General features: G+C 38.5%; 1 protein-coding gene across 5 annotated transcripts in view; it reads right to left on the reverse strand.

Moving 5' to 3' along the window:
• NFIC (nuclear factor I C) overlaps positions 1-9,762 on the reverse strand; it is a 1,851,273-nt gene extending 1,841,511 nt beyond the window's left edge. The window contains exon 1 of one of the 5 annotated variants that reach the window (XM_044054106.1): positions 9,183-9,762. In XM_044054106.1, coding sequence (XP_043910041.1) covers positions 9,183-9,185 — 3 coding nt within the window. In that variant the 5' untranslated portion in view covers positions 9,186-9,762. Of the gene's footprint in view, positions 1-741; positions 1,075-9,182 lie in introns of those variants that run through there. The other 4 variants (XM_044054104.1, XM_044054105.1, XM_044054107.1 and 1 more) reach the window with 4 other exon arrangements.
• Positions 9,763-11,981: the final 2,219 nt, after the last annotated feature.

Below are 11,981 nucleotides of genomic sequence, written 5' to 3' on the forward strand. Positions count from 1 at the left end.
GTAGTAGTTATTCTAAAGACCCTTATAGAAATGCAGCAAAACTCGGAAATATGTATACATATTTCAGTACAATATTTAGCAATATTTTTAGTGGTAGCAGATGCACCATGCCATCGTTATATGCGCCTGCTCTGTCTCTTATTTCTCTCTCTATCTCACACACAACGCAAAGCAATGTTATTTAAAACGGTAATGTTTGATAACTTACGTCATCTGGTTTAATAAAAAAAATTAAAACTAGTTTCTTGAATATTCTATGCCACGCTGCCAAAACTTATAAGATGTACTTTCAAACAGCGTGCTCACGAAAGGAACATTTCAAACAAGTCATGAAGTTAAAATATAAGAGACAAAGGGATTTAATTTCATTGCGTATACTGCAAAAAACCCATGCAAGCTAAAGGTTAAAGGTTATTATGAGTATGATGTGCCTTAACCCCCTCCCCGCCCGAGTAGTATACAAATGTTACTGTAACTTCTCACAGCAGAAATAACAATTATTAAAAAAAACAATAAAATATAAACAGCTTGTCTAAATGTAACCAAAACGCTTCCCTCCATGAACCACAACGTACCCCTGAATACATTAATTCCCGCCCTTTTCACAACTGTAAACCTATGCTGTATTTTACGAAGCAGGCGTCTAGCCCTCCTCCCCGTGCACCAAGCGCGAGCAAACAAATATAAAATGCCAACGAGTAAAGCGACCAGGGCACAAACCCACAGAGAGTGTTGAATTACCTGGGTCAAGCACAGAGGAGAATACATCATTGTCTAAAAGAAACTGACAGGTCGAAGAGAAGAATTCAGCCCAAATATGTGGGGAAAGTTACTGAGTCATTTTTGTAGACGGCAAACAGACTCCTTCCTCAGGAGTTCGATCCATAAGACACTCGATTCGCTATCAAAACCGCAACGGCAAATACAAAAACTAAATAGGAATTGTGGCAAGCTGCACAATAAATATACGACAAGCTATAAACTACAGATGTCGGAAGTTTGGAAAATCTCTTCCATTTGGGAAATGGGTACAGAAAGAAAGAATGAGAAAATGAAAAAAGAGGAGGAATGAAATGACGTTATAAATAAAGCCCATCCCCAAAAATCTATCACATCTTTCTTAAAGATGCAGTGTTCATTCACTGCATCTTATAAAATATGTTACACTTTGAACTGACACTTGTACACGTTATTCCATTATACGTTGTAGACATGCTATAATATTTAATAGCACAATAAGTTGTATTCTGCGTTTAAGATTGCCTGTCCGTACATCAAAATAATAGCAGTCGACTGTATACAGCTGCTAGTCGGAGCCGTCGAGCTATCAGACAATCCGAGACCGAGGGGGCATTCAGTGAATTATAACAGGGACGCGCAGGGTTTCTGTTTGAATACTGTTATGTCTATTTTGTGCCAACAATTCAAAATTATTTCCGTACACTTTGCTAATATTTGTAGCATTGTCCCTTTATTATCGACAGGTGAAGAAGAAGTGCGACAAATGTACCTTATTCAGTTCGGAATTTAAAGGCACATGCTTGGGTTTCTTGAACTGCGTGGGTACACAGTGTGCATGCTCACGCATGGGTACAAAGTTTATGTTACTGGGTTGAGGAAAAGAAAATCTGAGTAAATTACTATGTTTCTACAACTCTTGATGGCGGACTTCGTACTTTACACGTTTAAGGCACTCTTCAGAGATTTCTGTCCTGTTTATGGTGCACTTCATTTTCATTTTAATGGGTGGTTTAAGTTAGTGGCCTCTTAAGGCATTTCAAGCAAAATATATGTGTGCGGGTCGCATACTTCTCAACCTCTTACCACAAAAAAATCCCGACAAAGCTAAACAATCTAGGGGGACAACCCCCCCCCAAAAAAAAAATAGAAACACATTATAAATATTGCTAGCATAAACTTGGAAAGTTACTAGAATAAAAAGTATAATGTTGTCATGCATTTTCTGAAGAATATAAGGTCTGAAACACAAACACCTGTCATTATTTAGTGAATTCATCGTCACTGATTTGTCATAAAAATCCAAAAAAACACACATTTTATGAGGAACACACCAAAATATGAGGCAAAATATCAGGCCATTCTGCGAAAATCAGGACAGTTGAGAGGTAAGTAGTGTGTGTGCGGTGTGTGTGTGTGTGTGTTGAGATTAGCATTACCGCTCATCCATATGCAATGAATCATTGATTATCCAAAAATAGCACAAATCATAGTTATGTGCATCTGCGAATGTACAAGACTACCCCAATACAGCTACACACACGCACAGGCGCATATCTCACAACTTCTTAGTACGGAATTCTGGACAAAGCCAAAACTAATCGGGAAAATTAACTCATTTAAGGACATATAAATGTTTACACATACTTCAAATATTACCCTTATAAATTTAGAAAGTTGATAAAGTAACAGGTTTTGCATTTCACTTGTTTTCTGGATGATATGGAATCTGGCACTCAAATGTCTCTCGTTATTTAATGGTTTCAGTCCTCGAGGATTTGCCAGAAAACTACACATATTATGAAGACCATACCAAAAAAAAGTGAGGCAAAAATCTGGACATTCGACAGATTCTAGACAGCTGCAAAATCTTGACATATGCAAAATTCTGGAGAACTGAGAGCTACGACGGACTCCTGATAATGCGTGAATCTATCTGTGAAACCCAAAATCTAAATAATTCCAGTACTCAAGATCAGTGCCACAGATGTTCAAGGGTTATTAGAGGGTGCTATTTTGGGACAGCAACATACCCCTCAACCTCCTTGAACAAGAAATCTGGGCAAATCCATAAATAACGGGAAACAAAGTGCCAAACAAAGGTAGAATTTTAAATACTTCTGTTAGAAAGTTAACAGAATAACATGTTTTCCATTAGCATGGATTTTCTGAAGGGTATGACGTCTGAAACTCAAATGCCAGTCATTATTTTTTGATTTCCATCTTCAATGATTTGTAAATGATTTGCCAGTAAAACAAAATTTTATGAGGAACAGATCAAACATATGAGGCAAAAATCTGCAGAGTTGAGAGGTATGGTGTAGCAAATGGCACAGCGTCTAAATTTCCAAGGTGCATTAACTAATTTCTTACAGACAGCAAGGGGTATCAGCTTAAACTTCTACTAAAATGGCACATTGTCTCACAATGGATCATTTCAAGATAGATTAGGGTTTTTTTATAAAACATAATACTTTACAAGTGAATGAACTATGTTGCTCTTTTTTCTTTTATGTTTAGATAGAGAAATCATGAAGGAAACGTACAGTAAGGGCCAAGTAATAGCATACATGCAAAGATAAACGAGACAAGAGAGAGAGAAAAAGACCACTTTAAAGTACTAAAAACATTAACTCGAAAGTAATGTTAGTTTTAAAAAAGTACTGAAATTATTAAATAAAAAGTTACAAGGGATCTTTGGTGGTAATAATGAAAACTGAGAATTTAATTCTGTGTGGAGTCTGCATGTCCTCCCTGTGGTTGCGTGGGTTTCCCCCGGGTGCTCCGGTTTCCTCCCACATCCCAAAGACATGCTGTAGGTGGATTGGACACTCTAAACTGGCCGTAGGTGTGAGTGCATGTGTGTGTGCCTTCTGTGGAAGGTAACTTGTGCGCCGGGCTGGCAACTCGACACTGTAAAAACTCCACTGCCAATCATGAGCGGACAGGTGATCCGCTGTGGCGACCCCTAACTGGGAAAAGCCGAAAGAAGAAGAGACAAGGGCTCTGTTATATAGCTCGTTAGTATACCACACATGATGTGCAGGTGTTTGTGCCTGTATGTGCAGTATATACCTATGTGTGTGTGTTTATTTATATACATATATATACATAAATATATATATATATATATATATATATATATATATATATATGCGTGTGTGTCTTCGTAGTGTGTGTATTGTGTCCGCATGCACTTATCTTTAGTCCTTTATCCGTATGTATATATATATATATATATATATATATATATATATATATATATATACACACACACACACACACATATATATATATATATATATATATACATAAAATATATACATATTACGCGCGCGTGTGTGTTTGAGAATATATGTGTGTGCACGCGCGCGTTCTACTACTTCATTCAAAACTATTCAGAAGCATGTTCATCGCTTTAGTCATCTCACATATTATAAAAACCTGAGCTAATCAATATGAATAATATTTGATAATCAAATCCGAAGGCATAACATTTATTTGCAGTGGCAACTCCTTTAGTTTGTGTGATATAGTTAGCATGCTGCAACCGCGCAAGAGGACTCGATATTTACTGCATTTTCACTAACGAGTACAGCAAAATTAATCTTGATCAATAAACACGCAGGTAGACATATATATATAAGAGCGCCGCACATTCTAAAATTGTGCGTGCGTATTTGTTGTCAGAGACTATCTCCTGAATAACGGAATGCCTTGCAACAGGTCTAACGTCATCAGGAGGCAGCAGCTGCAATGCACTTGTCCAACGCCAGCATAAACAATTGGTGAAAGTTATGGAAACTGCTGTACAATTTGTCACATCTGAAACCGATTAACAGAGTGACAGTTCTGTAAGGAGCCAGAAAGTAATTTTATAACCAAAGTCTTATACTGGAAGGCATAGGGGGTGATGTAGCCAGATAATTTAATTTTGTACTCGTGTGTTCTCAATTGCTGCTCGCCAACCCACCTGACTGTTACAAAACGTAACACCTTACCCCTGTCCCCCAGCACTTAACAAATGCGTGCATCACGTTCTCTCTGAAACCATTAAAGATATAGATTTTTTCAATGTATATAACTCTCATTGGAGGCATTAATTTAGACAATTGTGGACATAGTATGGCCTAAAAAATGTCATGGTTTCTCATAACAATGTTTAGAAAATTGTACTCAGCAGAGTCCAGAGAGTATATCTAGCTGCACACACACACGAAATCGGGAGTTATCCTAAAACTAATTAGTCATGATTTGAGGGGGGTGGGGGGGGGGGGCAGGAGGGACATGATTTGAGAAGTTGTTCCTGGCGAAAAATAGGAAAATTGCAACTATCCCAAATATTAAAAAGAAAAGTTGTTTTATGTCAAACTTTCCACCAAACACTGCACATAACTGCACAGAATTATTAACAAAATTATGTAAGTACGAAGCGAAACAATAGAAATGGCAAGATTCTTTAATCTCCTTTTTCACTACGCCGTCGACAAAATCATCTGCATAGATTAGTAGCGTGGAATAATCCGCAAAATGTAATATATTGTAAGGAAATTGCCCATTTTGGGCCACTGAAATGTAGTAAACAGGAAGGATAACCTGATAGATACATTGACAGACAGACAAATAAATAATGGTACAGATTTTTAGTTCTTTCAGATGCCCGATTTGCAATGTGCTGTCCATTCTAAACACAGTTGTGCATACTCTTTATTCTTTTCTGCATTTTTTTTACATTTGGCAATGAGAGTACAAAGTACTGAGGTAATTAGTACTCAAGCTGCAACTGTTACAAGTCAAGCTACTTCGATATAAAAAAAATGTCTTAAAGTACAGGCTATTCATCCTCCCAGTTCTGGGGTAATTTTTGGGTATTCCTTGAGTTCAAGTCCTGAAAAAAAGACCTCATTCTGTGAAAAGAGTATGCAGCTATAAACGTGATATCTATGCAGTTGTCCACAGATATAGGCAAGTAAGTGGGATCCTAGCTCTAGCATTTGCACCCCCACTACCACATTGCAGTCACAAGTTGTGGTACTCCATCTGTATTCTGTTGGCACCTGTGCAGCTGCTATGAGAACAACTGTCCAGGAGGTGATGATCCACACTCTTCCGTGAGTTTTGTTTTTAAATTGTCTACACTTTGTCTAAACTTTAGACTAGGGTTATCAAGTGAAGAAACGCATGAGGAGTGTGAATTTTCATTGGCATAAGGGCAGCATATCTCAACTGTCCAAAGTTTTGAAGAATGTCCAGATTTTTGCCTCATTATCTTTGGTCTGTTGCTCGTAAAATCTGTGGTTTTACAGCAAATCACTGAGGACTGTAATGACAAACATTTGAGTTTAAGACTAATCCATCCATCCTTTCACAACCCTTTTTCCCATTTTTCACATGGGTTCGGGGTGTCACTTCAACAGTGACAATCATCTTATGCTAATGTCCTTCATAAAATGCGTGCCAAATGGAAAACCTATTATTCTATCAACTTGTGTGTGTGTGTGTGTGTGTGTGTGTGTGCGCGCGCGTATGTCGGTGGGTGTATTTATACAACCATACAGATAATAACAAGGAGTCTTATACAGGCTTATTTCAGTTACATAACAATGCATGTATCTTTCAACAGGTCTGTTTTTTATGATAAGCGTTGAAGAACATCAGTAAATTTAAGAGGAGCAAGGCAAAATCTGGGGGCAAACATCATGGCACTGTGCATAAATCATAGCAGTTGAGAGGTATGTATATGTATTTTTTTCTCACAGATTGTTGAAATAGGCCATTACAATCAGCCATACCTCTCAACTGTACAGATTTTCGTAGAATGTCTAGATTTTCGCCTCATATTGTTGGTCTATTCCTCATAAAAGTGTGGTTTTCTGGCAAATCAGTGAGGAGTGGGATCATCAAATAATGACATACATTTGAGTTTCAGACTTCATATCCTTCGGAAAATGCACACTGACACCAGTCTTGTTATTTTAGCAATTTTCTAAGTCTATAAGAAAACTGTTAAAAATCTGTCCCTATTTTTGACCCCCCCCCCACACACACACACACATACACACACTTATTTTAGTGTTTGTCGGCATTTCTTGTTCTAAGAGTCTGCGAGGTATGTGATCAACCTATCTAATCGGTCAACTAGATAGATACAATCTGGATAGATGGCTCCTGGTATTTTATACTAGCTTCTGCTTCCCAGTTTGACCAGCAGAAATCCATTCTCGAGGAAGCTTAATATGATTACCAAGTTAACATTTTTATGTATGTTTATATACAAATAAAACAATTGTGGTATTCAAAAGGCTTGTCAACCAACTAATAACATTTATTTTAATATAAGCATTGAAGGCAATATTGCTTTTTGTGAGGACGCCCAGCACTAGAAGGACTGGATACAATTTACAAGGTGCTCCCCTTCTCTCTCTCTCCAATTAATGTCTCATGTTGGCCTTTCCTGAGTGAAGTGTTAACTAAAGTAATGTGTTAACACAGAGAATATAACACGCAGGCACCTGTGATTTTTTTAAATACATTTCAGTTTCGTGGAATTCAAAATATCAAATGGAGCCTTGTTGGCTTGGCTTACGTAGGCCCTTGGGCCGATAGCCTAGTACCTACCAATGAACCTATGGCATAACTCTCAACTACTTTGTACAAGAATCGGGAGACAAAGGCAGGAACAACACTCGATGGATAAAGGCCCAAAATCAAGGATATCATTTTTTTTTTAAATATTACTCTGATTCACTTAATAAGTAAATAAATAGAACAACAGGGTTTCCGTCAAATTAATTTTCTGAACAATAAGAACTATGAAACTCTGGTATCTGGCATCACTGTTTGACTATAACCCTCAGCGACTTACCAGGAAATCAATAATTTTCAAAGGGCAGGACAAAAGTACGGGGTAAAATCAGGGGCAGTCTGTATAATCAGGGACAGTTGAGAGGTACGCAAAGTAGACCCACAGGTCTGCTTTAAGGTTTGCTCCTTCAGCTGCGCAACTATATTTTTAAAAGGTAAGCGCATGGGTTCTGTTGTGTGTGGGAGGCATATTATTGCAGCCTAAATTTGTTAGACCCCTATTCATATAAATAACACTACAAAACTGCATCATAAAACAGCATATCATTCAAGTCTCAAGGAGGGAAAATTTTCGTTAAGAAGTTTTCTAAATTCTATAGAATTCTATAGTCTGGTGAGGAGGTGTGTCTGTTAATGTTACTACTATTCCAAATGCAAAAAACGCATGGTTATAGAAAAGTAGCACAAAACATAGTTGTGTGTATCTGGGAATAACTATGAGTACCCCAGCACACACACGCGGGTATGGTGGCTTGTGCACATGATAAGTAACTGAGTGGTGCTTGTAGGTGCCAGCGCTGTTGGGGGGGGGGGGGGGGGGGGCACACATACACTTGTACAGCACTGAAATTACATTGAACGTAATTGTATATTTTCCACTGAAAAGCGACATAACCTAAAATGCCCAGTTTGTACTTTGTATAATAGAGTGTAACTGTGTAAGCCCTATATTAATTAACGTTTTTTGCATTTGTTATTGAGAAATGAGAAGTTAAGCAAGTCATATTGTTGGGATGAGTACCAGTATAACTGAAGGTATGATTTACTTTAAACAACTGGAGCTGATTTAATCTTTCAATCACGGCAAGTTATATTTTCACACCCAAAAAGTGGTCAGACTGTGCAGTTTGTCTGCACTCCGGGGACAAGCCGCAAATAGCTCTAACTTCTACAACTTCCGCCGGACCGAGTCTCGCCAACCTTAGCGACGGGCCTATCAAGCCCTCAACTCTTCCTGCCGAACATTTAACTGGACAGGCAGCTTGCCGGGAAACTGGACCAAACAGGCTGACGGCGGTGTCTTCCGCTAGGGTAACGGGGACAGGGAACACGAGAGACGCACAATATTTCATAGGAACTCTGACGACTGAGACGGAGCTCGGCAGCCAAACCTGGGGCTCCTCGGGCCTCGGCGACAAACTGGAGACGGGGCTCTATGCACGGCTTATAGCGGCCATTTTCCGCTACTTTCTCACAGAGTAGCCCTACCCTTTCCATTCTTGGCCATTTTAGTGGAGGTGGTTAACAGTGAACTTCACTTTCTCCCACCCACAGTATTCCCTAGACTTGACAGCTAACTGCCGCCCCCTCCGGAGTCCTTTTTACAAGCGCCCCTGCCAAAGTTTCAAGGCCAGAAATTCCAACTTTGTCCCCATCTCGTCCTGTCAGTGCCCCTCCTCCTAACCTCTTTGTACTCGGACAGAATACTGTTCTCTGAGGATAATGCAGCAGTGTACAGAAGATCGTCTTGCAGACATGACGAATGGGCTATGTTCATATCGGCGACCTCAGCTGGATTTCGGGTACTGGAACAAGCAGACACTGCACAGACTAGTGTGTAATAAACAGAAACTACTTACCATCGCCGCACAAAACCGTGCAAAGTAAAAACCCAAATAAGGAGAAATGGGGGAAACCAAGGCGGTGACGGCATCCACTATTTTAGCAGTCTGTCATACTGGAGCAGAGTAGAGGGCTGCTGGTCGCTTCCATCGATTCGGTTATTAGATTCGGAGTCCCAACCCCTCCGTTCAGTAGTCTGTTTCTCTGCACTGCTGCTGTTTCCAGTCGCCGTTTTTGCAAAGAAAAGGAAGCCAGCCAATCGGTGAAGTATGCAGAGGGATTGTGAGAGTAGCGGTAACTGCTGCCCGGTGAGACGAAGCCGTACAGAGGAAGACGCTGCTGTTGAGGATGAAGAGGAGGAGGAGAAGGAGGGGGGCGATCCGGCCTGCGAGCTCTGGGCTCATTCAGGGCTGCCATGCACGTACAGCAGACACACAGAACAGGCAGGGACTTGGTGTTTTACGGGTGCATTCCTGTGTTGTTTTAAGTTTCATCCCTTTACTTTCTATTAGTTATTCTTGCAAATGTGAGTTGATGCCTCTTGTCAATATGTTGTGTGTATTTGTGTGTGACTGTGGATACACCTGGACGCACTGCACTTGTTAAGATTTGTCTATATGCTTGTATGTATATATATATATATATATATATATATATATATATATATGTGTACACACACACACACACACACACACATATATATATGTATAACACACACACACACACAGTGCGTACCATATGTACACACATGCATACGTGTGCACAGTGCTCTTTTAATATGCAAACATATACATATGGTCTCCTGTTCTCCACAAGCAGACAAACTACAGTTAAAGAGATGCTGGATGTCACGATTAGATGATTAAATCCATTGTGAAACTCTGCGACTACTTTTACATTTGTCTACATACATTTAAAATAGTGCTTATGTTCAAACCTCTCAATAGTCCAGATTTTCGCAGGAGGTCCAGATTTTTGTCTCATAATTTTGGTCTGCTCCATATATAAAATGTGTGGTTTTCTTGCAAATCACTGAGGATTAAGGTCACTAAATAATGATATACGTTTGAGGTTCAAACTTCATATCCTTCAGAAAATGCAAGCTAACACAAACAAATCTTGTTATTCTAGCAACTTTCTAAGTTTATCAGGGCAATATTTAAAACCTGGCACTTGGTAAAGTGAGTTCGCACTGTAATGCCTTTCTTTGTGTATATAGTTCCTTTACGTTTATCTAGCCATATGTTTGTCAGTCTTTGTTAACGTGTCTTGGATACTTAATTGATTCCCGGGAAGAAAACGGTAATTGAGATGGAAGCAGATTTAAATTTAAAAGTTACATCCTGCGCATGGCACAGTTAAAAATATGAGCTTAAAAGCAAAACAAACTTATACCTGAACTTTAGAAAACTATTTGGGTAAAAGAAAACAGAATCGAGACTTCGAACTGTTGGATTGTATGTGCCACTGCTTTATATATAATTGTCCAAATTAGGGTTACCACCTGTCCCACTTTGCGAGGGACATCTTTGGGCAGTTGTGTCCTGACAAAAAAATTTAAAAATGGCAAATGTCCTGAGATTTTAAGACAAAATGATTTCCTATATTTTATGTAATGGTTGCATAAAACAATTATTCTGTATCTAAAATACCTAAATGTTATAAGAAACAGAATAAGCAACTAAAATGCTACAAGAATAAGCTTTTATGTAGGCAAAAAAGTTAAGTTCTATCCTTTGTACTGACCGTGGGTATGTGTCGGACTCGGCCTGTAAAATCTGATTTTTGTCCCGAAAATGTCCCACTTTGGTCATTTGAAAAGGTGGCAACTCTAGTCCAAATGTTAACTTAAGCACAGACTTGCATCTTCAGATGGATGACATGAGTTTTTATCGTTTTTTTTCTTTGCAACGTGGTTAGTAAATTATGCAAATTAACTCCATTTACCCATCTTTAGCAAATATTAAAAACAGAATCAAATAATAATAGGTCGAGGAAAACTGGAATTTAAATCGATAGTGAGCCATATTACATTTGTATTCCACATGTTGCTTTCAAGTTAATAAACAAGGTTTTTTTATTGCACAAAGTAATTCGTGGATGTTTGGTTCCGTCAGCTAATACATAATCAAGTTATTGTATAGTCCATGCACATTTCATTTCTGATGAACATTAAAAATGCAGGTCGGATTAGTTAGCGCCTCATTTTTACTGCTAGAGGCATAATGAATTCAATTTATTTCACTGTAACTATGTAGAAGTGGTTTTAATTCATTCATTTTTTTGTAGAACAACTCATTTACCATACAGTTTGTGTCACGTATGTTCGGTACACTTTTTGCGGTGCACAAGTGTTACTTACTAGGGGATCAGCCCGTATATGATGCAAACGCTTTGGTAGCCAAGTCTTCTGAGGAAAATTTTCGGTTCTGACGTATAGTATAGCACGTTTATATGCCTTAGTACAACCGCCTTCCAAACGATCATCATAATAGACAATAATCTCTTTATATTTAGACTTACACGTATTTACGGATACATTCATCTATGTTCTTTCTGCATATAGCTTTAATTAAAACGCATTCAAGTTTGTTCGAACGATTCAGAAATAGCGACTTACTTGAATTAAGGAGATGTGTTAAAAATATACACACACATATATGCATATATATTTTGATTTCTAACCAGAAACCTCACAACTGTTTGCACATTCGGGTAAAATACTTGATGTGTACCAGCAGATCTCAGATTGGGGTACAGAAGGTTTTATTTTAAAATGCGGCATTTTATTTGTTTTCTGTAAAGTAACAATGGGA

The sequence above is a fragment of the Protopterus annectens genome, chromosome 13.part0 (assembly GCF_019279795.1).
Source record: "Protopterus annectens isolate FY-2018-M chromosome 13.part0, PAN1.0, whole genome shotgun sequence".
Classification (NCBI taxonomy): Eukaryota; Metazoa; Chordata; order Ceratodontiformes; family Protopteridae; genus Protopterus; species Protopterus annectens.